The sequence below is a fragment of the Lagopus muta genome, chromosome 2, assembly GCF_023343835.1.
Source record: "Lagopus muta isolate bLagMut1 chromosome 2, bLagMut1 primary, whole genome shotgun sequence".
NCBI classification, from domain to species: domain Eukaryota; kingdom Metazoa; phylum Chordata; class Aves; order Galliformes; family Phasianidae; genus Lagopus; species Lagopus muta.
Window position 1 is genome coordinate 19388195 of NC_064434.1, and position 27994 is coordinate 19416188.

General features: G+C 41.0%; 2 protein-coding genes across 3 annotated transcripts in view; both read right to left on the reverse strand.

Moving 5' to 3' along the window:
- Positions 1-27803, reverse strand: LOC125689563 (testis development related protein). 2 transcript variants are annotated; one of them, XM_048936912.1, is made up of 4 exons: positions 27573-27803; positions 15752-15811; positions 5691-5794; positions 1-3050 (listed from the first exon to the last, which is right to left on the reverse strand). In XM_048936912.1, the coding sequence occupies exons 1-4, from the start codon at positions 27681-27683 to the stop codon at positions 2705-2707; spliced, it is 621 nt and encodes a 206-aa protein (XP_048792869.1). In that variant the 5' UTR covers positions 27684-27803; the 3' UTR covers positions 1-2704. The 2 variants fall into 2 exon arrangements, with proteins under 2 accessions (XP_048792869.1, XP_048792870.1); XM_048936913.1 differs by lacking the exon at positions 15752-15811.
- Positions 6492-27994, reverse strand: part of ERICH1 (glutamate rich 1) — a 163734-nt gene continuing 142231 nt past the window's right edge. Inside the window, exon 7 of the transcript XR_007375339.1 lies at positions 6492-8725. The gene's annotated coding sequence lies outside the window, so the exon portion shown is untranslated. The remainder of the gene's footprint in view (positions 8726-27994) is intronic.

The following is a 27994-nucleotide window of genomic DNA, read 5'->3' on the forward strand; positions in this document are numbered from 1 at the left end:
GCAATATAAACTATATTTTATTTTGTGCAATCTTATTATACAATCTCAATGCTATCTTCTTCTAAACCATTTCACATAGATTGAAATGCAATTTCAAAACAAATATTGAGGGACATATTCTACACTTATTCCACATATGGAGCCGTGTATAGTTTGAGCCCATAAATGTAAATGTAGTTAAGCATCTAAAGAAGGTAAAAGAAAAGAGGACCCCATTCTGAGAATTCAGACAAGTTTAAAAACACAAGAAAAGAAAAGCTCACACCAGTGAGTTCTCAAGACAAATAACATCAAATCATAACAATAAATTATATTAAATTTAATAATGTTCATCCTTAAAACGCTTTTGTTTTTTTCTGAGGAAATATCACTTAGAAAGCACACCAAACCTTCCATCAATAAATCATACCTGAAGTTTACACATCTCGATTTCCCACTCAGATAAATTTTGTTTTCTGCAGACTTCAGCTTCACGAGCATAGTCCTTATCATAACTTTAAAAACAAATCAAAATATTTTGCAGTTAAGCTGTGCATCAAACACATCATCAAGGTGAGAAACAGGCACTTGACAGTATAATGTGCAAGGCAAAATCTTTACTGGTCACAGTATAAATAGTTTCTTCAGGAGGGAAATTAAAAGCTCTCAGCCCACCTTGGAGAGTAAAATCCCAAGGGCTGCCAGCAGATCTCCTTCTGGTCTTTTAGGTCAGCACCAACAACCAAACTCAACACCAGCTCATGCCTTTGGCTTAGAGGGTACTCCATTAACTATAAAATGCAGCATACTTTACCCCAGAACCCTAATGCTTTCCTATAATTAACCTCAGCATATGCACTTGCCAAAGGCAAATAACAGAGTTTATTCACAGACTAAATAACTCAATATAAATGCTAACTCTTTCTCCTCTGTATTTTTTAATATATAATGCCAATTTATAATACATTTGCCAGTTACAAGATCCTGTTTTGTAGCACAAAACACTGATGCTCTTCTATGCAAAATTAAGAACAATATCTTTTAACATCCTATTAAACTCAACCAAAAAAAAAAAAGACAAAAATCCATTTTGTTACGTCTCTCCAGGCTCACCTCAACAGGAGACTCCAAAGAATACCTATGCAGGAACCATAAGCCAGAAAATGTTACATGAATTGGAAGAGTGAGGAGAAAGAGAGCACTGAGAAAGGAATAATGTGGCAGTAAGAGAAAAAAGGTACAAGCTTAGAAGAAAACTGCATGCATCCCTTTTCACAAGCATAAGCTTCTTGCAAAAATATGTTTACAGGATATCTATTAAATATAAAGATATACATTTCCTTGTAAAAATGCTGATTTTCTCTCAAATACTAACCTGACCTTCCTATTGTACTGGCCACATTGCTAGACAGTCAACACCGCTTTTCAGTTCAGTTATACCAGTTTTACAAACAGGACAGAAAAGGCTTCTGTCCATATCTGCCATGAAACTTTTGGTTTATCTGTTTTCCATGGATGTTAAAAGTAGTATTTATATAGGTCATAGAAATGAAATGGAGACCAACTTTGGATCTGACATTGGCTGCACTGCTGATGAGAGACAATATGCTAGAAAGAGGCACTTTAAGTATTCTATGTACATTTCAAACCTCCAGATTAACACTTCGCCCTCTTACCAAAACTGAAAGTATCAGTAGCAAATAAGACAGAGCTTTGTAGCAAAAATGTTTCAGAAACTGCGTGCGTGCACAGCCTTGTGATGGCTCAGTTGTCTTGAAAATGCCAGTCCATTTCTATCACTGCTTATGGAGGGAAGGATGAGGGGCAATCAACACATTGTACAAAACAAAGTTGCTTGTAGAACAGGGACCAGCTACTGTGAAAAGGAAATAATGTATCCTTCCATAAGAAGCGACTTATGCACAGATTCAGGACTCTGCATACTGAACACTGAGATCTTTCACTCTACCCACTGCCACTTTCCAAATTCACAGTCATTTCTATTTTTGGCATGGCATGCATCTTAAAAACTGACAAGTTCAGCTTTGTCAAACAACATTCAGTACAAAAAGCTCTGGAAGACCCATTCGACCTGACTACTGGTGAAGTTCCCGTGACTGAACAAATTACACTGGAGTCATATTTTCCCATTTCACACAAAGCACATTGTGACAGTTGAGCATCTTCTGTGCACAAGCTGAAGCATATGCTGAGGCTGAAGATTTGGAAAACAGTCTACTAAGTATAAGCATTCTTCCTGCAAGCTACACATCAGTATTCTTATTTTAAAAGGGACAGCATCAAAACTGAAATTTTGAGTGACCCTCAAATACCAGGAAAAAAAAGACACAGGACCTCAAGCTAGTGGAAGTTCCTACGTAAGGCAGTCAAATTTACAATCAGTGTATACATTCACTAAGGAATTACTCTTTTTTCTTTTTTTTTTTTGGTAAAACCAACAATCAAACAAACCACAGAGTCTGAATGTGAAATATAGGCACAAAATAGATTCTCTACTTTTTTTTTTTTTAGTGTGGAAAACATAGCTATTTAACAATGTAATAAGAAAATTTACTATCAGGTGAGCAAAAATTTGTAACAATTGGAATAAAACAAAGTACTGTATAAAGGTGCAATATTGAGCAGATTTGATTTTGGTTTAAACACACAAGTAAATCATGGAACCTTTCTCTTCTTACCTACAAAGTATTTCACATCACCAGCATCATTCCAGTTCTTCCCAGTTGTCAGTAAGGTTACCTTTGCTCTGACGTCTAATACTAACCAGCTTTCCAGCTGATTTGATACTCCACCTGGAACTGTTTCCTGAGCTGGCCAGGTTCGTGTACTTTGTGGAGCCTTTGGTTTCATCTTCCCAGCCTGACCAGGCGGAATAGTCACTTAAAGCAGTTGCTGCATCACTGGCAGAATCAGCAGCAGTAATCTGTGGTGGTTCCCAGCCCTCAATCTCATCTGGTTTCCTAGACTGGACATTCTGCTTTATCACCAAACTGTCCCAAAAACCTGGCTTCTTTTCTGACTTCATTTCTTCCTTTAATTTTAAGTTTGTTCTAGAAAATAACAAGGATTAGGTGATTAATTTCTTCATTTAACAAGGCACTTAACAGTTATTAACAACATTCAATTAAATAATTATGTTTTATAGGAGCGAATGCTTTTATCCAACAGAACCGAAGCACCTTGAATTTTACCCAAAGCTAGCTCTGCATCTTCACTAAGAAGTCAGTTGCTGTTCTATGACAGCACATCCATCATTGTCATCTTCAGGAAAAATACCTTCCTGTAGGTATAAGGACTGTAGGTATCTGGACTGAGTATCACAATTTATGATAATAGAACTCCCCACTCTTAACACGTGAGCACGGGCCTTAAGAGGAGTGACTGAGGGAGCTGGGATTGTTCAGTCTGGAGATGAGGAGGCTCAGTGGTGACCTCATCACTCTCCAGAACCACCTACAAGGAGGTGGTGGTGAGGCGGGGGTCGGCCTCTTCTCCCCTGAAACTAGTGATAGGACTAGAGGGAACGGCCTCAGGTTGTGCCAGGTGCATTCAGGTTGGTTATTAGGAAAAGAGGGTCAGGTGCTGGAATGGGCTGCCCAGGGGTGAGTCACCATCCCATGAGGTGTACAAGAAACGCCTGGATGTTGTACGGAGGGCCGTGGTTCAGTAGGGAAATACTGGGGGTAGGTGGATGGCTGGACTGGATGGTTTTGGAGGTCTTTTCCAACCTTGGTGATTCTATGGTTCTATGAACTGGAAGTGCCTCTGGAAATGTATGGAGCATTTTAGCTTGCATTACAACAATTTAGGACATTCATCAAAACAAATCCCAAACCCAGCACTAGGACAGCAGAAGTATTATGAAGGTATTTTGTCTACCATTAGCTTTAAACACCCACTCAGTACTTTCCTCAGTTTCATATTCCTGTTACCACCTTTGCAGTTACACATTATATCCTAAAACATTTTAAATACAGTATTAGGACTTCATAGAGACCAGTACTTTTTTTTTTCCCCCCTCAAAGATATGCACAGTAGTTTGAAAACAGTTGTTTCATTTTTCTGAGAAGAAATTCCAAAATTACCCTCCCAAAAATGAGAAAAAAAACCCTTTGTGTGTAATACATACAAATAATCTCTCTTTCAGAGACATTTAAAAGGCTAATTATGCTAATACATTTCTCATATTAAGAAGAATTATTTTGTATATGCAGTGAGTAGCATTTGAAGTACAAAAGGTATGAAATGTCAAATGTTCATAAGTTTATGTACAAGGTTATAGGTGTAACCAAAAAACAGAACACAAAAGACTGAATACTGGTGGTGAAACACACAATCTTCATGGTTCAGTGAGCTAAGAAGAATACTGAAAGCATTATCTACTACTAGCATACAAATTAGCCACAAATAAAACACCCACTGAAATACTATGAATATTTCTATTAAAAGATTTTTTTCCCATGAACAAAAGCTTAGCTTAAGGAGTTCAGTGCTATCATATTTTAGGGGAAGCAACGGAACCAATACCTTTAAAAGGGCTTTTCCTTCAGTGAACCTAACATTTGTAGAATTGTCAACTTGTTAAGGCCAGGCACAGACCTCAATCACTATTCTTATATTTTGTGCCTACAGCACTTGAAAAGTTGTGTGCTTACTTAAAAGTTACATAGAAGTCGTGGCACGTGGTTACAGGAAAACACCCCCAGACATAAAATACATGCATATAGTAATAATCATAAGGCACTACAAACCTCCTTTCATATTTACTGTAACAGTCTTCATACTGCCTCCATTCTCTTCACTGGTTTATTTCATTTCTACTTTCTGCATAAATTGCATAGGATCCTTGAAGCAACCTTAGCATCTTAACACCAAGAAAACTGTATGGAAACTAGAGCTGGGAACTTTTACTGAAGAGGCTTAAAATGACATGGAAATATATGTATTTTAAATATGTGCACATGCATACACACACATATGCATTTGTATGCACATAAATACACAAACATACTGAAATGCATCTTTTTTGATGCCAACTGGAAACAAAACATACGATGGCAGGTCTTAGCAAAACCTTTACATGGCTGGAGCTGGTGAATGGCACATTTCCTCCTGTTCATGACCAATGTAATCAGGCAATGTATGGACGTAAACTCTACGCGTTGCTGTAATAGCAAAACAGTCAGCCCTGGGAAGAGGTCTCTCCGTTCAGACAAGGGCCGTAGCCACAACACAGTACAGAACTGCCCTGTGAGCATTTCAGCTTCAAAAGGGAAGATCTGCAGAACCTGACACAGCTACATCACTTGGCCTTCTCAGGTGCAGACAAGACTTCATAAAAGGAAGTAAAGCATGTTAAAGAAGCTAAGCTCAACTGTAAATAAATCGGTAAGAGAAAAGAGGTCACAGATGACTCTTACTCAGAAACCTTTACACAGCTGAATTCCCTCTTCTTCCTGACATGCCTAAATAGGTTATCAACAGTACCATCCTTTCCTAGCACAGCATGCTTTACGAGTGTTTAACTTACAATGAATAGTTCTGAAATGCACATAAACCTTTCTCTGTGATTTAACTTCCAGGAGCTGAACACTACTGCTTTTCAGCCTCTTCCTTCAATGTTTTGCAGAGCTATTTTCTGTTCCAGTTTGTGTATTTTTACAGCAGATAGAACAATCAGATTAACTCACCCTTTGGATTTTGGAGACTTGCATCCGGCCAGCAATTGCTGTTCATCATCTTTATTGAACATAGATGTCACTTCCTTCCAACCCCGGAAACTTGCACCTTGAACCTATGCAGAGAAGTAAACATACTCATAAATGTGCATTACAGAATTTAAGCAGAGTGTGTGCCAGCTCTGACTGCTTAGGTGGCTGATGGGCAGCCACAGTCCCACTTCTCTCGTGCCATGCAGTTGGGAGCACGGAGGCTCTCTCTCTCCTTTTGAGAAAGACTAGATTGGGTGACTGCAGACAGAGTTGTTTCCTGCTGAGTAAAGAGCACAAAACCTTGCTGGTCTGAGGAGCTGAGAAATGATGTCAAAGAGTACAGCTGGGCTCCTGGGTGCTCTCCTGCAGCCAAGAGCTGCTGGCTGCATGTTCATCTATCATACATAAGAAGGGTGACATAGGGAATCTAGGCAGGGAGACATGGGAAATCTAGGCAGCTGAGCAAACACTTTAAGGGGTTTCAGTAGACAGAACTGAAATGAGCAGTCATTGCTAGAAGGGACCACAACAGGCAGGACGTGAAATCATGAAACTCCTTAGATTTTACCTGCTTTGCACAATTGTTCCTGTTTTTAAACTCACCCAGAGTACATCTTACGGCCTTGCAAACAGAAGGGGGTGGTACATGTGTTGGTTCAGCAGCAAGATGTGACACAGGCACCACTGGGTGCATTACAGTCCGCTCTCTACATTAAGCCATAAGTTTAACCATCCCAGCAAAAAGATTTCCAACAGTATTGAGGGTTTAAATCCCTTTCCCTCAAAGAAAAAGTTACTGCTTGTTTTTCTTTTGGTAATATGTTCAGTGACTATAAAATGCAAACACACATGCCTAACAGAACATAGAAGTTGCCTGTCATTTCTTGCAGTCTAGCAAGGATGGCACAGTCTATTATTGATAACCTGATTACATTGAAAATACAATACATTATGAAATACATAAACAATCAAAAGAAAATTGTAGTGTCAACATAAGTGAAGGCTAATTTATCACCTATTATTACACTTCGTTCTTTCTGCAGAACTCAATGGTACAAATTAGTATAAATTTGACATTTTAAGCAATTACAGATGATAGCTGGTATGCCCCCATAGGTGTTAAAAGATGCATGATAATATCCCCTATGAATTGAGTGCAAATCAGGTAGGAAAACACAAATACTGCCCAACACCCCTGTTTGCAGAAACCCACAACTTCCACAGTTTAGGAGAGTCAGTGCTCCTCCTGCTGTATGTCAGCCACGGAGTATTTCCATCTCTTGCTCTCCTGTCTGTGTTTCTTACCCACCTCCATACTCACTCCTGAACAATCCCAGATACTAAGGGCCAGCAGACAGAGCAGGCCACTTGAGGACTACCAGGAAGATCTTACCTAGACTTTCTGTCCACTCCATTTCATTTTGCTGGGATCCAAACAGGGATCCAGACTTAAGCACAGCTCTGGGGACCTCTGAAGAGAGAAGGCTGAGCAAGAAGGAGACAGATTCTTTAGCAAGGTCTGTGGTGAAAGAACAAGGGGAAATGTTTTCAAGCTTAAAGATGATAGATTTAGGTAAGATATAAGGAAAAAGTCTTTTACAGTGAAGGCAGTGAGGCACTGGAACAGGTTGCCCAGAGATGTGGTGGATGCCCCATCCCTGGAAACTTTCAAGATGAGCCTGGATCGAGCCCTGGGCAACCTGATCTTGCTGTGGTGTCCCTGCTCACTGCAGGGCAGTTGGACTAGATGGCCTTCAGAGGTCCCTTTCAACTCTAAGGATTCCATAGCTCTCCTTGCTCTCACTTGTGGGATATGGACATACCAGGCACATACCAAGAAGACTGTGTTCACCATAATCCAGTGCTCTGTTACTGCTCTGCCCACTTCTTCCCAAACCAACACCTGATCTTACCAAAAGCCACAGGCTTCCTCATAGCTCCATAAGAAAAGCAATTGCTCCTATGTATTTTTTTCCACCATTAGAACAAAGTGTGTACAGATTATAAGAAAACTCTCATACACAAACAAATGCTATTTTAATTATGTTACAAATACATAGACAGCTAACTTCAGCTTTCCATCCCTGTGGCAGACTAGCCTTACATATGCTGCAAACAACTGGTACTGGCAATAGCATCAGACAAAATCAGGAAAGCCACGGATGGTGCCTTCAGATACCTTACCTCTCCATGCCTAGTCCTTGCACCAAAGCTAGGAGCCTCTCCAAGCAATATTTAATGCTTGGAAATGCCATGGTGTAAACAGAGGTCTAATATTCAGTCCTAGCCTTTAAAGGCCCAGCCCTGTCAGCTTTTTCTGTTGTTCTGTTAAACACATTAACGAGTTTAACACGAGGATTTTGTTACTGTGTTTTAGATTCCTGTCACTGCAATGCAGGTCATCTACAATAAATATCCCAAAAATGGGACTCTCCAAGATGTTAGATCTTGAAGTAGCCTTTATCTTCTGCTACCTTACTCAGGCTCTCCCATTTCAAGCCTCTATGGGCAGGAACCTTTGCTAACAACTCTTACTGCCTTAATCCTTTAGGCTTGATAAATGACTCCATAGCTCTCAGTGGTCTAACTTAGACATATGCCTGTCTATCTTCAAAAATAATGGCTCATCAAACATAATAACCTGCAGATGAAACAATGAAAATAAAAGCACCATCTCATTACAGTTTTCAGACAGAAATCTAATACAGAGAGGCAACTGGCCTAACTTAAATTGTATGTGCCTTTAAAGAACAGCGCTGACAAAAGGCCATTTGGAGAGAAGCAGCTATGCACGCCTATGTTTAATGTAGAAAGGGGATACCTTTACACACATACCTCTTCTTTTAATCTAGAAAGTTATGCATATCTCACTGATACAACTCCAACCTTTGCTGCATTGTTTTGGACACTCAAGTAATCCTATGTCTAAAAGAAAATTAAAAAAGAAAAAAGACCAAACCCTTTTTGTAATAAAATCCTGTCAATATCTAGACACATATTTTCCACATTTTTACCTGATGCAGATCTGCCGATGACTTCAAGAACAGTTATTAGAAGAAGCCCATTCAATGTCAGCAGAGGCCGTACGCAGGTCTCTAGATAAAAATGTACAGAAGGCTGGCTGCTGGTTCTACCTGTGTGTAAATCAGTAACTACATATACTACATTGTACTATTCCTTCAGCATAGAATCATATCACAGAATCATAGAGTGGCCTGGGTTGAAAAGGACCACAATGCTCATCCACTTCCAACCCCCTGCTATGTGCAGGGTTGCCAATCACCAGACCAGGCTGCCCAGAGCCACATCCAGCCTGGCCTTGAATGCCTCCAGGGATGGGGCATCCACAACCTCCTGTGCAACCTGTTTCAGTGCATCACCACCCTCTATGTGAAAAACCTCCTAATATCTAAGCTAAACCTCCCTGTCTCAGTTTAAAACCATTCCCCCTTGTCCTATCACTATCCACCCTCATAAACAGCCTCCTCCTGTTTATATCCCCCTCCTGTTTATACACTCCCTTCAAGTTCTGGAAGGCCACAATGAGGTCTCCCTGGAGCCTTCTCCAAGCTAAACAAGCCCAGTTCCCTCAATGTTTCCTCGTAGGAGAGGTGCTCCAGCCCTCTGATCATCTTAGTGGCTCTCCTCTGGACCAGTTCCAAGAGCTCCGCATCCTTCCTGGACTGGGGACCCCAGGCCTGGATGCAGTGCTGCAGATGGGGCCTCACAAGAGCCGAGTAGACGGGGACAATCACCTCCCTGTCCCTGCTGGCCACCCCTTTGTTAATGCAGCCCAGAACACAGTTGGCCTTCTGTGCTGTGACCACACACTGCTGACTCATCTCTAGCTTCTTGTCCACCAGGACCCCCAAGTCCTTCTTCGCAGGGCTGCTCTCCAGGAGCTCTTCCCCCAGTTTGTATGAATACCTGGGATTGCATCCTACACTTGGCCTTATTGAACCTCGTTAGGTTTTCAGGGACCTGCTTCTCCAGCCTGCCCAGGTCCCTCTGCACGGCTTCCCTCCAATGTATTGTCTGGCTCAGCTTGGTGTTGTTTGCAAACTTGCTGAGGATGCACTCGATGCCATCGTCTGTGTCATTGATGAAGATGCTGTAGAGCACTGGTCCCAAGACCGACCCCTGAGGGACACCGCTTGTGACCGGCCTCCACTCTGACACAGAACCATTGATCACAACCCTTTGGCTGCATCCAGCCAGCCAGTCCCCAATCCATCAAACAGTCCATCCTTCAAATTCACACCTCTCCAATTCAGAGAGACCATGCCAATGGCCTTGCAGAATTTCAGGCAGATGACATCCACCACCCTTCCCCCTCCACCAAAGCTGTCACTCCATTCTTTAAGGCCACCAGAATGAAGTATGCCTATACAGTTAACTTTTAAGATATACTTCCATCACTTAATTTCTAGCCGCTGAACTACTGAGACTGTGATCTTTCTTTTTGATCATGAGTGTCATGTATCTGCCATGTACTTAAAAGATTCCCTAACACAGCAAGATGTGTTTGCTTAACCTACAGGTAAGTATGACTCCCAGTGCAGCTGGAGTCATTACAACTGTATCTGCTAGTAGGTACAATTCAGTGAAGAGATCTTGAAGTCACCACTCTCCAAAACCTTGAGTCTGACACGCAGCAGTTTCAACTACTTTGCAAAGTTATGCAATATATGAAAATAAACTACTGATACGGTCTCTGAGCCACTAAGCCACTTGTGGAAGTTCTGTATTTCATTTTTATGACATAACAGTCTACACAAAGCTCAAAAGTACTACTCCTAAAGTTTTCAAATAAGTCCACGTTTATAACTGACTAGTTCATATTCACAAACTTTTAAAGTACTTTTTCCATGCATCAGTGGAAAAAGAAATAATTCAGCATCCAAAGTTCAAAGAACCACAGAGCCCATGTGGCTGGAAGAGACCTTTGGAGGTATCTATCCACCCACACTGCTCGAAGCAGGGACGCTCAGAGCAGCTTACCCAGGACTGCGTCCAGTTGGAACCAGAACATCTCCACAGGGGGAGACTCTGCAGCCTTTCTGGACAGCCTGTTCAGGACTTCACCACATTCATGGTGAAAACATATTTTGTTCTCATTAAATGGAATTTCTTCCTTCTCACTTTGAGCCCATTGCCTCCTGCCCATTCACTGGTCACCACTGATAAGAGTCAGGTTCTGTCTTCTCAATATTCTCTGTGCTTCTGAAGTACCTGCAGAAGCCTTTCATTGTTGCTCTTTATTTCCGTCACCAGATTTAACTCTAAGTGGGTTCTGGCTTTCCTAACTTCATCCCTGCATGCTTAGAGAGTGTCTTTATGTTCCCCTTCCATCTCTTGACCTTGCATTCACCTTCCATATGTTTCTACTGTATGTTTTTGTTTTTGTTTTTTTTCCAGAAACATCTTGCTCATTCACACAGGTCTCCCGTCACCTCTGCCTGCTTCCCTGGTTGGCAGGACAGACTATTCTTAAGCTCATAGGAGAAGATTTCAGAAAATCAAAGCTGATACCACTGGAAAAGAACTGAGTATACAGTCAAAACTCCAGGTTTAAAACAAAACAAAAACTTGAAAACGAAAGATAAGTGAAGTACCCAGAGGGGACTGCTAAGAAAAACAGATTACAACTAACAGCTAGTCTTGTAACTTCAAAAGTTAGAAGGGCTAAGCCTCTAGTAGACCAAGTCGGATGCCACAGTCTACTGTTTTTCGAAAATGCCCATGAGAAGCAAAGTAGAAACATCTCAAGATGTCATTTCAGCGCTGTGTGAAATAGGATCACAGGCTGCTCTCATGCTAGCTTGACTGTGAGAGCATGGGGTACTCCCATCATAACAGCCATAACATACTTTCCCCCTAACATCCATTTTAGGTCTTGAAAATCTGCATCACAATGCTCTGTGCAATCACCTAAAAGGATCAGTAGAAGTGAAATGTAGATTAATCTATCAACAGGCAGACTACTGAAAAACCATCATCTTCTTCCCCTGCCTTCCGTAGTGTTAATTCCAGCTTATGAAGAACTCCCTCTACGCTGAAAAAGCAGCCGTTTAATTAGTGTATCTTCTGACATGGGAGTACAAGCAGCCACTTCCAGAACATCATGTAAAGGATACAGTCTGTCCATCCCTAGTCCAACTGCCTGCAATTTTTTCCCCCCTCACTGCTATTGCCTCCGCTCTGCCTTTGCCAAACCTTTAGTATTGGTGCCCATCTGTCAGACAGATTCCTGGGGAGAACTTTCACACGATGGCAGATCAGACACTGCTGCTGTAAAGGGCAGATCCAGTTCATTACCTACTGACATTTATACTGCCTTCCTTATCCCATGGTTTTGTACCCCTGTGATACTGTGGAAGATCAGATGAAATTACTAAGTAAGCAGAACACTAAGTCATTTGTTTTTTGCATTCTTTTGGTTAATGATAAGAATCAGCTCAATAAAAGATGTCAGAGTCAGATAGTCACTAAACAACAAAGAGGCTAGGGGCAACAGATCTTTTTTTTGTAGCAGAAATTACTGTATGAATTCTAGCAATAAAAATTGCAGCCATCTTCCCTCCACAGAGCCTTGTAGGTGGCTTCCCTGAACTCACCCCCCTAATCTCAACCCTTTAGGCAGGTTTTTCTGTTTCGCTGCCCATATTGATCCAAGTGAATTAGCTACATATAAACTACATACGTTGATTTTGTTCCAACTTTAGACAAAAAAAAAAAAAAAAGGGAACAAACATCTATCAATAGTTAACTTGATATGTAAAGTACACCAGAAAGGGTCAGGTCCCCTTATTTGGAAGTCTCCTATAAACTTGAGAAGTATCACTGCAAATAAGCTACTTTAAATATACCAGTTTTCACTACACCAACAAATTCAGATGATTGACATGACCCTCTGTTTCCCATACTAAGTAGACAGGCAATGAGTAATAAATGAGCCATCAGAGTCTACTGGGAAACAGTAAAGCATCGCTAAGATGACTTTTCAGTTGATTTTATTGTCACAGGTACGCAGTTCATAATTAGAGCTCCACATTATGTTAAGAAGGTTCATGAAAAATTAGGCTATAAAGTGACGAATGAGGAATACTAACAGTTATATACTAAAGAAGTAGAACACTCCTAAAAGTAAACAGTATGTTGCAGAAACATATATATGCACATATAGATGAACACATACTAAAGAAGATGACTACACTTAACTGAAAATAGTTAATTGTACATGAATGCTGCATTATGGTGGGGAGGAGATAAGCATAATCTCAACCAAGTTGAAGAACAACAGTAAGGACTTGGGACAAACATTAGAGGTATATGATAAATAGTTAACATTTCAAAGTGAATGATTCAAGTACGTTTGAACATTACTCTGACTAAAACTACTGCTTCATGAATGGGTAGTAGCACTTGCAATATATTCTCATTAGAGTTTTCTACTTCTTGACTGCTAACCAGCAGGGCTCCAGGGAACAGAAGTCACTCTCTGTGGGCTACAAGAAACCACATAACAAGAGTCTTAGCAACCAAAAAGAGCAATTTTGTGCTCCGTATACCTGCAGTGAGAATCAGCATGTTCAGTGCTGTTGTGTAGTTAAGCAGCTAATCCCTAAAAAGCCTCAACTCAGCATGTATGAAATGAGATTTCTAGAAATGTATGTTTTGGCCAAGTTTGAGCGGACCGTCACAAGTATTTTCACACAGGATTCACAACTGGTGAATCAAAATCCTCCAGCAATGTAAAAGCACTCCACAAAAAGTGTGCACAATTTTCTCTTTTAAATGGAAACAAAAACAAATTTTTCCCTCTAGCATGACTGAGGAGAAACAACTGTTTGTCCTGCAGCTTTCCTCTCTCCTCTGCCACCCTGTCAAAATAAAAAGCCAGGGAGGAATTTTCCATATAAGTACTTTACAGGTCAATAAAGTTACAACTAAGTGTTTTATAATAAAAAACGTCAATCGGCTTTAACTAAAGAAGTGCTGTTCCCACATTATAGGAAGCCTATTCATAACACGCAAGAATCCAAACAACAAAGAATTCAAAATGAAAAAAACAAGCCCCCTCCAAATTTGTTTCCCAGCTATCAAAGCATTTTTGGGAAGGATCTCAACTTTCTTGGTGTGCAGACCAACAATTACTTTTGGAGAGAAACTCCAGAATTTGGCCCTACCAGACTTCCCAACACCTCTAGTACCACTGCTAAGATAATGTACCTTGTTTCTCCAAACTATTTGTCTCTTCAAAAGGTGGCCTGGTAACAATTGCAGGTGATGCCTCCGCTGTGCTTCTAATGCTGAAGTTCAATGCTGAGCTCTGTTCACTGAGATGAGCTTAGCTGAAGCCAAAGAGTGATGTGCAATGGGTTTCAGCTTCTGCCTCTCCCAGTGTACCACTAGGGATTTCACAGCTCCTCCAATGGAGATGCCACATGGCTTTCTGACCAGCTGTACCTGCCTTCTAGGTGAAACAGGAAAAGGGAACTGGAAAACTCTAGCATTGAAGCCAGCTTCTTCTCACTGCAGGGTGGGCAACTTCTTGCATGCACAATGTAAGCTCATTCTGCAGCCTATAGCTTCAGCCACTAGGACCAGCTCCTGCTTGTGCACCTTCAGATCCAGGTCAAAGGCTTTTCTGTCAGACTGGGAATGAGGATTGGCCTAAAACTTCAGCTTTAAGGGCTGTCCTTAAAGGCTATTTCCCTAAAGGGCAGGCATACCAAATCAGGATCCCTTTTCTTGAACAACTCCATTGTTCTTCATTATACTGTTTCTACATGGAGACTCATTCATGAAACACATCCACTGAAAAGGCCACACATATAAAAAGCCTTCTATATTAAGGATTTTGGAACTCATGGGATACCACTTTACTGACAGCTCCTAAGACAGAAGAACCAAATAAAACTCAGAAGTGCTTTCAGAAACAACAATAAAGAAAAATAAGATGAGAAGGATAAGGAGCGGTTTTAGTGAATAACTTTTTTAAGACAAGGGGATTTTATTTTACAACAGAAAAATACCACAGCTCAGTGGTTTGCCCTGGGGCCTTTTTTTCCCCTGAAACCAAAACACACAGTTAGCAAGTCTTCCTGAATGACTAAGAAATGGACAAAAAAAGCTTCAATATAAAACAAAGTGATGTCAAGATTCTTTTCCTAAACATTTATCATCTGACATAAAAAACACAGCAGTTTAGGTATCCAGAAGGAGGAATACATTTTTTTTTTCTAAAAAGCAGAAAGATATAGCATAACTGCACTGCTATTTTCAGTGAAAATCATGCTGCATCTCAAGTAGAACAAAAAAGAAGAGAGGCAGATGTTCAGTTTATACATGTTAATGTGAAGTATCCTATTACGCTAATGACACTGTTTTTAAATGCTTTTCTCTATACCTGTGGAATTTCAAAACAAGCTCTAGCATATCACAGCGACTTCCAGTTCTTTCATCTTCTAGCACTGTAGTTGAAGAACATTAAAAATATTCTTGGACACATATCAAGGTAAAAAAATATATTACTCAATGCCAACTTTCCGTAAAGAGATACAAGATAAAGTCCTTGTGGTCACAGAGCCAGCTGAGTTACACATTTAATGCAATAGATATAAAAATCTCTCCCAGTGATCATATTTTCAGCACAGGTAATATTCAGCTCTTCTTTACTTCAGATTGCGCTTCAGTTAATTCCTGGGGATTCTTATTTTCTTTTCAATATATATATAATATATAATAATATATATATAATAATATATATATAAAAATACAGGAACTTTTCTTCCAAAAAATAATTAGAACGCTGCTTTATTTCCTTGCAACTACTAGGCTGCTAATATTACTTCAATGAGAAATCCATGACACTATGAGGAAGGACCACAAATAATGATAAAACCAACAATAAAGTACATAAATATCCTCCTTAATTCAGGCTGCACACAATAAAAAGCAAAGCTCCTAACACACACAGAGTGAAGTGTATATACATGATATACAACGTGCTACACTTCCAAAGAACAGATATTTACCTTTGTTGCAAGTTGAGACACTGAAGATGGAACTTCATCATGAAGAAACTGGTCTTTATTCTCCAAAAAGAAAAGAATAAAGATAAAAAAAGGCTCGTGGTCAGTTCAGTTTGACAATCAGCAGCAATATTTTAGAATACTCACAAATGCTTTTACTCTATTCAAAACATCATGACAGAAAACTGAAAAACATGGTCATACCACAGAACTAAGCAAACATCACAGCTAATGCTGCACCAGGAGCAAAAACACAAAATCAAATCCCTACAAAACCAAAAGCCCCACACCAACCGAAAAGAGAGCCCCAAAACCCTTATGTCAGAAGGATTTCCACACAACCGAAATTTAAAATTAAACTTGAATCTTAAATTAATAGTTATGGCTGCAGTTTTTTTGTAGATGTTGCTCTATGCAGTGTCCATAGCCTGGAGTAGGCAATGTCCAAAGATTCTCTCCACTTTCACATCAAAAAGCACTATATTTCCTCTTCATTACAGACTTTTGCCTGCATTCCTTTCTCTTCTATCTTCAAGATCTCTGATGAAAACCAGAGTACTGACAATGCCAGCAAAGGTAATTTAATAGGGCAGCATTTCTGTCCATCTTTGAATCAAGTTGGTATCTCTGTGCACTCAAGCCAGCTATCAACAAGCTCCCCAAGACAGGACAAGTAAACTATTCCTGGTACTCATCTTACAAGTCAAAGAACAATATGAGAAGTGAATCACAGTATATAAAGAACGGTGGGATTTTCTCATCTTTGTCTGTTTTAACAAGATATATGTATACATTTTTTGCTCTACACGTAATTCCAAATACCAGTAGTCTGTAATAGGAACAAAAACCTAAACTCACATAATTTAAGAGCAGTTCTAAAAAACAAAACAAAAATAAAAAACCCTCATAGAAATTACAGGATAACAATTTACAGAAAGCCCCTCTGAAGTGACAATTTCACAGAATTCCCAGTAGCTACTTTGGACCCTTTTTTTCTTATGACAGACAACTATCACTTCAAAATCAAATTTGTCCACTCCTATCTTTTTCAACTAAAAAGAAATATTAACAAGTTTATGTGCTCAGGATTTTTTTATTATTATTTTTTTGCTTTTTTGTTTATTTTTTAAGGTAACTCCATATAAATAAAACCACACATCTCTACACAAAATGCCCAAAGACCTGTCCCTTTGCTAACAGCATTAGGAAGAGGTGAGAAAGCTTACAAAGAAGTATTAGGTGTATTGAGTCATGGGGGACCCTGGAAGTATCAGCCTTCTCTTGGAGAGGTCACCTTCTCATCCCACACATCCTTTTTTGATTATATTTATTGTAATTTTCTAGTAATGTTTCCTAGTACAGGCAATCCTTCATACTGTACAAGAGCTGACGAACACTTCTAGAACCAGCATGAAGACCATCCCACTGTACTTCAACAACAACTGTATGTTGGAAACAGTGATTTGCAGACTGCTGGGGCAGAATACAAAGTCAGGAACTTCTATCATCACCAAAAATGAGACTATTGCATGCTGTGACCTCAATAAGTTACTGAACTTCTGCATTTTAGTCAATTTTCCTAATAAAGAATATCATTGTAGATGGGATACTAAAAATTACAAAGTTAACGTCTGTGCAATACTCCAGAATGAAAATTACTTACTTTTTTCATCCCCATTTAAAGAGAGAACTGTGGAATCACTGGCAATATTTTAAACAGGAATGCCACACAGAATTCCAGAGTTAGAGCTAGAGAACTCTCATCCGATTTGTCCAAATTTTTCACCCCAAAGAAAAAGTCAAGTACTAGAAAAGCCTCCAGGAAAAATACGGTAAGAGGAAAAGTGATTTCAGCCATCCAGAGCTGTCAGAGCCGCCAGGTACAAAAGCACAATGCTATCTCCAGAACAAACAAGGCACCATTGGTACCTCCCAGAGAAACAACACCTCTCACTTTCATTCTTTCAGCTTTCCAAATATATTAAGAGGGATTATAAAAATATGACAATGCATAAAGAAAAGATGAAAGGGCAAAGGCATACAGCCTCCACCAAGCCAGAGCGTACAGAAACAAAATGTAAAATGACTTTCACAGTGCAAGGTTCTAGGGAAAAGCTGAGGGATGCGGTGAGCATCTCACTGGGCTGGGGAGCCAGATAACAGGCATAGGAAAACAGGAACACCATCTCTGACAAAAGATGTCATTCACAATGAACAGTTAAAAAAATAAAACTGAACCTTTTCTACTAACTGTGACAAGCAATGCTGTGTTGTTGCTAATGCATCCACATGTTACTACTCACAGACATAGAATGTGATCCTCATAACCAACAGGCAGTAGCTCTCAGGAGGACACTCACACAGTGGGGGATTGACAGTTCAAAGGCAACACAGAGTAAAAAGATACAAAGTACGAAGACAAAAGGATATTAATCCCTCAGAAAAGCAACTGGGGAGAATCCATTGCTCAAAACACATTTTGCAGGAGTGGAAGACCCATCAAGAGGCCAAAAGCCCCTGTGCAGGATAGGGCTCTCTGAAGATCTCTAGTGACAGGACAAGGGGGAACAGTTTTAAACTACCAAAGGGGACATTTAGTTTAGATGTTAGGTAGAAATTATTACTCAGAGGGCAGTGAGGCACTGGCACAGCTGCCCAGAGAAGCTGTGGATGCCCCATCCCTGCAGGTACTCAAGGCCAGGTTGGATGGGGCCCTGGGCAGCCTGAGCTGGTGGGTGGCAACCCAGCCCATGGCAGGAGGATTGGAACTACATGGTCTTTAAGACCCCTTCCAATCCAAGCCATTCTATGATTCTAAGAGATCTAAGAGATGAAGAGTTGGTCAACTGTGATGCGTATCTGACATCCATCCGTACGTCCTAGGTGCTTTCAGTAACTTGTGACTGACACCAAGGTTTCAACTAACCAACACCAGTAGGTTTGAATTTATCAGTCTCAGGCAGACATGATTTCTACACATTTATTGGAAAACTTGTGGCTAGGGAAAGTAGAGGAAAGCAAGGCAGGAAAAAAGCATGCTCCACAGCAGCCACAGCATTCACTGACTCACATGGCCGGGGAGGAACCTGCGCACTGGGTGACAAGAAAAGTGACAGGGCCTGGAGCACTATGAGGAAGGTCTGAGAAGAGACAGGAAGGCACATGCAGCCCATCTTCATCTGTTATCTGGGGAATCATTTTTTTCCCCCTTCTATAATACAGTCTCCTTTCATCACTGATCAGGGACCAAGGAACCTACAACTTCAATTTTTTTCTTTTATTCTCCTCTAAGGGGACAAACACAGCTATTTGTAAAAAGTGAAGATACACTTGCTTTATCATGCTGCATAAGAAACACCAACATTTACACATTATCCCAGTTTACTTTAGTCTAAGAGGCTTACAGTTACTTTAACTTAAAAGAAAAACATGGAGTACATTATAGCGTTTAGTAATGAAACAGGCACCTAAATACTAAGGCAAGTGGGAAATGCTGATCAACATGAATAGCCTTTCAGTTCTGGCACGAGAATGTTGGTATGCACAGTGTGTTTTCGTAAGGAAACAAGTGCCCTTTTGTTGGACATGCTGCAAACCATAGGGTACTCAAGGGATTAATTCAACTAGCACATAAACCTTTTTGTACAGAGATCAAAACTGTAATCTACTTCCCTCAGCTTCCTTTGTGGTAAAGTAATTAATTAGTCCCTTTAGATCATTCAGTCCATGATGAGAAACACTGGACACCAAAGAGTTAAGGCAAATGCTATCATCAAGTTGCCCTCCGTGTCTTTTTCCTGCTCCAGTACATTAAATGGCATATTATCGATTTTCTCTACTCAGTTATGGAGCCTTCCTATCACACATACACTGGTTGTCAAAGTAGAATGCACCTAAGAAAAACTGGCTATTTTAGAAATAAGTCTTTTTGGTACAAATTACTGCCCTTCCACTGACCTGGAAGAGTTACATCTCTTCTGCCTACTGCCATGCTTCATCAAGGACTAAGTGGAATTTAACATCTAGGTCATCATGCCTGTAAGTGCAAATTAGATTATGAACCACAGATGAATAACTTAAGTGGAACAAAAAAACAACCACCACCACCTGAGGAGATATTTGCCGTGCAGAAACTGAAAACAACTCCCAGTCCTCCACAAAGCCCCAAAATAACCCGGAGATAGGAGATGGAGGAGAAAAAATAAAAATTGCTCAGAAGATTATAGACCTCAAAGTTAACCTCCAAAGCTGGAAAGATTCCCAAAACACTGATTACAAACCAAACAGGAGAACAACTCTAGATACACAGCCTGACCGGAGACAGCCAGCTTACGCTCAGACGAGATCCCACTGTCAGATCACTATCTTCAATATAGCTAACAAAAGAACCTGCTTCCTTCGGTTTGAGCAGGATTTTGCTATAACATCAAATGAAAGAAATAAAGTCTACAACAGATTAATAAAGCAGAAGTCACTCCGCTTATCTGGTTTTAGATCTGAAACAAAACTAGCACAAAATACACTCCTCACTGGAATAAGGAGGAAGCAGCAGGTAACTTTGGTCTTAGCCTCACATTCTTGATCACACGCACATACACTTGGAAAAATCAATGTGTGGATATACATATGCTTTTCAAATCATCAGCTTGAAGCAACTGTGATCAAATGTAGATGGTAGATGGACACGGCTGGAAAAAAAAACAGACCTGTACCTAATGCTGATGCAAAATGGAACGTGCCCTTCAAGGACACAAGGCCTGCAGTCTGAACAGCCAAGCTTTCATGCAAAGCCAGGTGTTCAACAGATGGAACGCCATGTTGAACTGCGAATTTCCCTTCTCCTTGATAGCAGAGAAGATTAAGTCCAAGACCATTTTAGTCCCATCCATACTTCATCTACTGCTAGGTCTCAGTCGCTCAGTGCTGTTTCCATGTCCACGTTTATTCAAAACAAGCGAACAAACCAAGCTAACCATGTGAACAGCTGGTGTACACTGAAAACTTATTATTATCGCCAATAAAACATATTAAACTAGGTACTCCCAAAGTCTTTTCACGCTCAAGAGTTGTTTGGCATTTTAAACTGGTTTCTCAAAAACTACATAAAGAACATTCTAGTACTCTAAATCACTCTCCAGCATTACAAAAGCATCTCCATTATAACCCAGTTCAGATGCCACAGTGACTGAACAGTGACAGTGACTGCTACCCTGGCAGCCTCCTCTGCCATTCTGCAGCAAAATGGAAAATAATTTGTTCACAAAGAAAAGGAAAGCTTAAAAATGAATTATGTTAAAGAATGCGCTTTCCTCTTTGAACCTTACACTTTCATCTTACAATTCACCAGACCATGTGCAGAAGAGCTTGCTGTACCCTGCTGCCTTTGAGAAATCCAGGTGACTATTTCAGATACAGCCGACAGCCCATCCAATGTATTCAAAATTGCTTTCATATTCTAGGTCCCCATCTTCTGCAATTAACTATTATCCTCCAGATTGACCGGATGATGAAAAACAGTTTTCCTATTTTTTCGCCGTTTAAAATATTATTAAGGCTGAATAGATCAAAACAAAGATGATGTTTTTTCCATCAGCATTCACAGCTGTCAAAAACTTGTTTAGCATTTTGACAAACTGTTTCATTCAACCATTTCTTCTTCAGTTATTGCTTTGCGCTCTTTTACACTTCAAAATAGAATATCTGAATTACTTCCATATTTTTACTGTCAATCGATACAAACGGCAGGAGTTACTGGAAAAGATTAATTTCCAAATGTAAGTATTTACACAAAAATACTTTCATAGTTCTGCATTTTATTGGCATCACAAAAAGAAATGTCAGAGCAGCAGATTCCGATGCTCTGCGTTCTCTCATCACTAATGGAGGTTATCTTATTAATTGCTCACATTATTGTACCTGCCTGTAATAAGAAGTCATTCTAAGACATCTTACTCAGATTTTGCTTTACATAATATTTTAGGAAGAATGTTACTTAACACCTTAAAAATAATTTTAAAAATTGAGCTCATTAAGAATATGCTTTTGCCCAATTTTTAATATTTAAAGGATTCTCCAAGAACTGGAAACAACTATATTAAGAGGGAAATACTATCAATGTCAACACTGAAAATATGGTCGGATAATCAATTTGACTTGAATTGCTTCAATAATGTAAATATTCCAATGAAGTTTTTGATTCTGATGATATTTCTGATTGAAAATTTCTCTGATGTAATGACTTACCCACACCAGAAAATGATGATAGTTCAAAAGACAGTATCTGACTTACGATTTTTTTTATGGAGTCACGCATGGCATTTGAAGTTAAATTACACATCCCCCAGAAAAAACCTCTTGCATGAGTAATGGTAACATTCTTGTAGAATAGCTTCTGCAAAACAGGTTGAACACTTTATTTTTGGTTACGGTGTTCAACAGCAAACACACCACTTCCTTTTGAGATGCTGCTTTCATCTCCACATGCAGTGCTACATTCACAGTCTAGCCTGGCCCTTCGCAATGAGCTAGAAGAATCACAGCATTGCTCAGGTTGGGAAAGACCTTCAAGATCATCAAGTCCAACCTCAACCTAATCATACCACCATAACTCTAACAACCCTCCATTAAATCATTCCCTGATGATGTCAGGACTGAAAACTGCTCTACCCGGCAAGGGATCCATCTAAATGCTAATAACTCTACATATCTTATGGATGCTTTTATGCAATCAGACAAAAAGTTTCTACAAAAGTGAGGGAACAAATCATTTTATTAATTTATTTCAATAGTAAAGAATTAAGCACATGAAAAACATTAATTCTTTCTCAAAAAGTACTATGTACTAGTTTGTTCATATACTAACTGCATGCAATCTCTACTCTGCTAGGAAAGTATGCTTCTATTAACTTTACAAAAGCATATCACGGAATGGTAGAATGGTCAGAACCATCCAGTTCCAACCCCTGTACCGTGGGCAGAGCTGCCACCCACCAGACCAGGCTGTCCAGGGCTCCTCCCAACCCAGCCCTGAACACCTCTAGAGATGCAGCACCCACAGCTTATCTGAGCAGCCTGTGCCAGTGCCTCACCACACTCTGAGTAAGAAGTTCCACTTAAAATTTAACCTAAATCTCCCTTCTTTTAGTTTAAAACCATTCCTATCTTATCACTATATGCCTGTGTAAATAGCCCGTCTACCTCTACAAAGATATAGCAAACAGATTAGGGATGATGGATCTCCAGAAATGATTTTGAGAAGAATGGGATTTTTGGATCAGCCAAAGGGAATAATTCCATATGGTGCTTGCAGGGATGCAGACACACAGGGCTGAGGATAAACAGAGGCTGTCTGAGCTAGTGAAGCAGAATTGACTCCAAAGAAGATACAAGTGTTAGAAGTGACAAATGGGCAAGAGGAAGGGGATGTACTGAGAAAAATCTTGAAAGCAAGGCTAGAAATCTGAATGTAAATGTCCTGAAACAAAGGGAAGTCAGCTGAAGAAACTGAACCAGAAAGATAAGGACAACTTAAGCTTATGTCATAAACAACAACAGTAGTATCAGCAAAAAGACACCTCAAGACACCATCAGCTCTCTTCAGGGCTCCATAAAGGCTGAGAAAGAAAAAGGATCCACTGCTGCAGGATGCATGTGACGAAAAAAAAACAGGAAAGGCAAGTCAAGGAAAGCTTCAGGAGAGCTTTTGTTGTCAGTCCTCCCAGTCTGATGTTCAGGAACGACAACAGAACACAGGTGATGGATGTTAGCCAGGAAAATGCCACAAAATGTCAGAAGAATTACTTTGATGAAAAAATAGGCTACAACAGAAGAGTATGTATAAAGAAATTGTAAAAGTACCACATGCAAAGCCTGAGACACATTTAAGTGGTTAGAAAGTGAAGGAAAGACATTAGCTTGATTAACATTTACTACTTCTTTTTAATTAAAAAATAATCTTATTCAGTGTATTAGTAGAGCATACAAAATGCTGTGCAGCTCCCACCCATTCCTTCAGGGTCTGTCTGAGTTCGGCTCAGCTGAAGATGAAAGCTAGTCCCAAAATTGTACCAGAGATTTAAACATCTTAATTAAAATAGATAACTAAAAATCTGTATACCCAACTTTAAACACGTTCAGTGTGCAAGTCTAAACAAAACTTAGCATTAAACATGTTTTTGCACATATTCCCTGCAAAAATAACCAAAAATACCATCAGAAGGGAACAGGTCAAGAAAGACGAGGGATCCGGAGCATTCAACATGAAAGACAAAGTTGCAAAATATAATACAATTTAGCTGGATACTCATCAGCTGCCCTAATACATAGGCAGATTCCAAAGCTGAGCACCATTTTACGTAAGAGTAGCATGAAATATTGACACATCATTGACATCTCTGAGGCCTGATTAGATTACAGCAGACTTTAATCAAGGAGAATACAGCATGACTGCCAAAACACTGCCTTGCAGAAGTCAAAACCAAACATTTTTCCCATTCCAAAAATATAACTCCAGTTTGAAACATAATGAGTATATTACAAACTGAATGCAGGTTTGGCAAGCATAACTGTATGTTTCAAGCATATTTTGAGAGAGAAACACAAGACATTAATTTCATTTTACACACTTGCACTATTCACACGTATTAAGTTGCCTTCATGCATTAACTGTAACTCTAGTCAATAAAGAACCTTCATTGCATAAATGTAAAATATTTATGCTTTGAAGAGTAAACTAAAATTAACCTTTATGATTCAGCCTAAAACTGTCTGATCTAAAAAAAATAATAATATACAACAATTGTGCACACGTACACAAATCGTTTCAGAATTTACTTGTCTTTCTTATCTCAGGAAACAGCTTACTATTTTAAATAAGTGTTAACAATTCAATATACTTCAACGTATGCAGAAACTTTTGCTAAAAAGTAGCTAGAGACTAGCAGTTCCTCCCACTGCCATTCTCATGCTCTGCAATTTGTTTTTCTTCTGCCTGGAAAAAAAAAAAATCAAAAAAAAGAATAAAAAAAAATAAAAATCAAACCACTCTCCATAAAAACAGAACCATCACAATTCTGGGTTTAAGCAAGTGAGACCATGAACCTCTGCAAATCCAAACGTCTGCTTGTGTAAGCCCAGATCGGCCTTCCATATCTAAATAGGATGATTAAAATTTCTGTAGAGCCACAAAGGTTTTTTTCTTTTTTAATTCCAGTAGCCTAACTCTTCGTTGCTGTCTGCTCCTGAATGTCCTAATTACTAGGTTCTACAGCGAGAACTCCTTCAATCTTTCCCAGCTTTGAAGAAACTACATACAGCGGCATAAATCAAACACTACGATGACAGTGAATCTTCCATTTCAGCAACTGGTGTATCAGGAAAGAACCTAGAGGAAATGAAATCTAACAGCAAACTTCTGCCCAAAATCCAATGATGGGCTTTTTTAATCTACTAAAGATCATCCCAATCAATTATTTAGAGCTTAGCCCTCGAGACAGAAAATGAGGGAGCTCTGGATTCTTTTCTTCTCGATAAGAACATTCTTCATCCACAGTTCAGACATTCTGTCCACGACAACTCCAACACAGCAGAGGCAAACTGAGTTTCTCCTGCACAGCTACCATACCAGAACCACATCTTCTCCATTCCATGGCCCTCCTGCAGCTCAGGACACAGCTACATAGCACAGCTCACTGCTGAATCCCCTGTACATTGCTGCCCTCCACTCCCTCATGACCCTACTATTAGGAGCAAATGTAGGTTCTGATGAAATGTGAGAAATCACAAAGGCTAAAAGTGAGGCCCTTGAGCTCTATCAGATCTAACAAGTGCATTACGTTACCTCCCACTTTCTTCTTGAGGCCCGCCTGAATCACGTCTCAGAAACACTTGTACCTATGGCTGATCTAGGTGCTACCTTTGATGGATCGTAAGAAACATTAATCAGATGATCACAGTTCTCCATGTATCTATCATTCCTTAAAGCTTAAAGAAAATCTTAAATTATTCCTTTAAAAACAGTTTTTCCCAAATTTAAAAATCAAGACTTGAAGCAGAACAAACATGAACTGTCTCCAAAGCAGTTTCAGGGCTAACCTATACTAGAGCCCTGCTAACTTTCCAAAACCATTTGTCTTCAAGAATATTTCATTTAGGGTTTTTGAATAATTTATTCTTCCCCTGCCATTTCCTACACCAAAAAGTACATTTTATCCTAGTGCCACAGGTAACAGATATTCTGAGAACAAGAATGGAAGTTTATTAAAATTGATGAAAATGGCAAACTATATGCACCTGAAATTGTTGTCAATACCATTTTAACTTGAGATCCCCTCCTAAGGAAATGTAAGCTTATGGTAGTGAAGACAAAGAATGGGACAAAAACAAACACACACACACACACACAAAACAACAAACAAACAAACAAAAAACAACACACCAGATCTCTGTTGCTAAAGTTGAGGAAAAAGTAATATGAGAATTGTAAGGATGAAAGACCAAAGAACCACCTTCTGATCTGGGGAACGCTAGGGTCAGGAGCATCAGAGGGGTCTGGGAGTTCTTGTGTGTAGAGAAGAAGAGCAGGGAACAGTCCCTGCAAAGCATATGGTGACTCTAGATGTTTGTGGTGGGTTTCAGGAGGTAAGTAAGCCTAGGAGGGCTGTAGAGAGCAAATCAGCAGCATAGTGAAAGCAGTACAAGTTTCCAAGCATCTGAGGACAGGAACCATGGGAGTAAACGCTACATGTGGTATGAGAAGCTGCAGGAGACATACCCCATATCCAACCCCATAATCCTCTTCATCCCTTGAAAGACTCTTCAAAATAAGTATCTGTTCCTCCTCTTACAAGAAGGTGCCATTTATCCACAGGCATTTTCACATCTGGAGACAGGGCTCTTGTGGTCACAGGGCACAAGAATAGCCAAGATGAGGCTGCACTGAAGATAAGTGCAGTGATTTTAGCTCCTGGGAGAGGGAGCGAATATCTGCTGTGACTAGGGGAGGCTGCTCATCAGCAGTAGCCACGTGTTGACACCCATCACAGCTACCAACCAGAAACTCAACCAGAGATAGGCTGTCCAGATACATGCCAGCTCTTCCAGTAAGACAGGTCCGAGACACCGGGCAGGCAGTGGGGTGGGTGTTTGTAGCCAACCTCGAATACAAATTCCATCAGCCCGCAGCCCTAGGCAGCCACCTGCTTGGGCTGTGCCTAATCCCAGCTTGGTGGCAACGGAAGATCAGATCTGCAAGAAAGCTGAACAGGCTGCTGAACTGGGCTGATGCCGAATCGCTATTGAGTTCTTGAAAGCAGTCAGCGAACATTCTTGTAGTTGTTTTGCCCGGTGCTCGACCGATGCCCTTCCTTTCCAATTGTGTTTGTTTGACGACAGCTCATTGGGAAGGTCGCTGCTGGAGCGCAACTTACCATTTAACAGTCAGAGCCTTCAATAAGACTGCAGCTATCTACAGCTAACCAACCGCTACGACCAAAAACTCCAGCAGAAGCCACCCTGTCAGAACTTAGCACCGCACACAAACACGCGGCCATCCGCAGGCTGCTCGCCCAAGGATGGTCGCGTAATTCACCGCGCCGGGCGCAGCGCTGCCCAGGGCCGGGGCAGAGGCACGGGAAGGAAGGGAGAGCCGGGCAGGAAGAAGAGAGACGGCGAACGAGGACCCCAACCCGCTGATAGCCGCACGCACGGCACCGACACCGGCACCTTCGCCCATCGCGGCGCGCATCCCGGCGTGGAAAACTGATTACTCATGTCGCCGGCAGGAGTGGAGGGGGCCGAGCCCCGCGGCCCCCGGCCCCGCTCTTACCTGGGGGGCCGCGAAGGCGGCGGCGGGCGGCGGCGGGCCGCGGGGCCGCGTCTCCTCCTCCTCGGGGGAGTCGTCCAGGAGAACTTTGCTGCTCTTGTTGAGCTTCCACATGGCGGGCGCGGGGAGGCGGCTGTCGCCTCGCTGGCGGCGAGCGGGCCGAGGCCGGGCAGGGCGGCTGCGTTGGGCTCGGCTGGGCTGTCACCCCGCCGGGGGCTCCCGGGGCGGGAGGGAGGAGCGCTGCCTGCCGGGGCCGGGAGCCCGCCCCCCGCGCCCGCCTCGCCTCGCCTCTCTCGCCGGCCTGCGGCGGCCCCAGCCCGCGGGGCCCGAGCCGAGCCGCCGCCCCGGCCTCTCAGCCGCCCCGCCTGAGCGGAGCCGGGTGCGGAGCGCGGCGTGCCGCCCGCACGGCAGGGCTGCTACGGCCG

Bases quoted from the DNA above. Each gene is read 5' to 3' on its own strand.
- LOC125689563 (XM_048936912.1), bottom strand. From the start codon at position 27,683: ATGTGGAAGCTCAACAAGAGCAGCAAAGTTCTCCTGGACGACTCCCCC. The intron at 15,812-27,572 runs GTAAGAGCGGGG...TTCTTTTTGGAG, and splicing joins CCGCCTTCGCGGCCCCCCAG to AATAAAGACCAGTTTCTTCA. The intron at 3,051-5,690 runs GTGAGTTAATCT...GTTATTTTCTAG, and splicing joins AAGTCTCCAAAATCCAAAGG to AACAAACTTAAAATTAAAGG.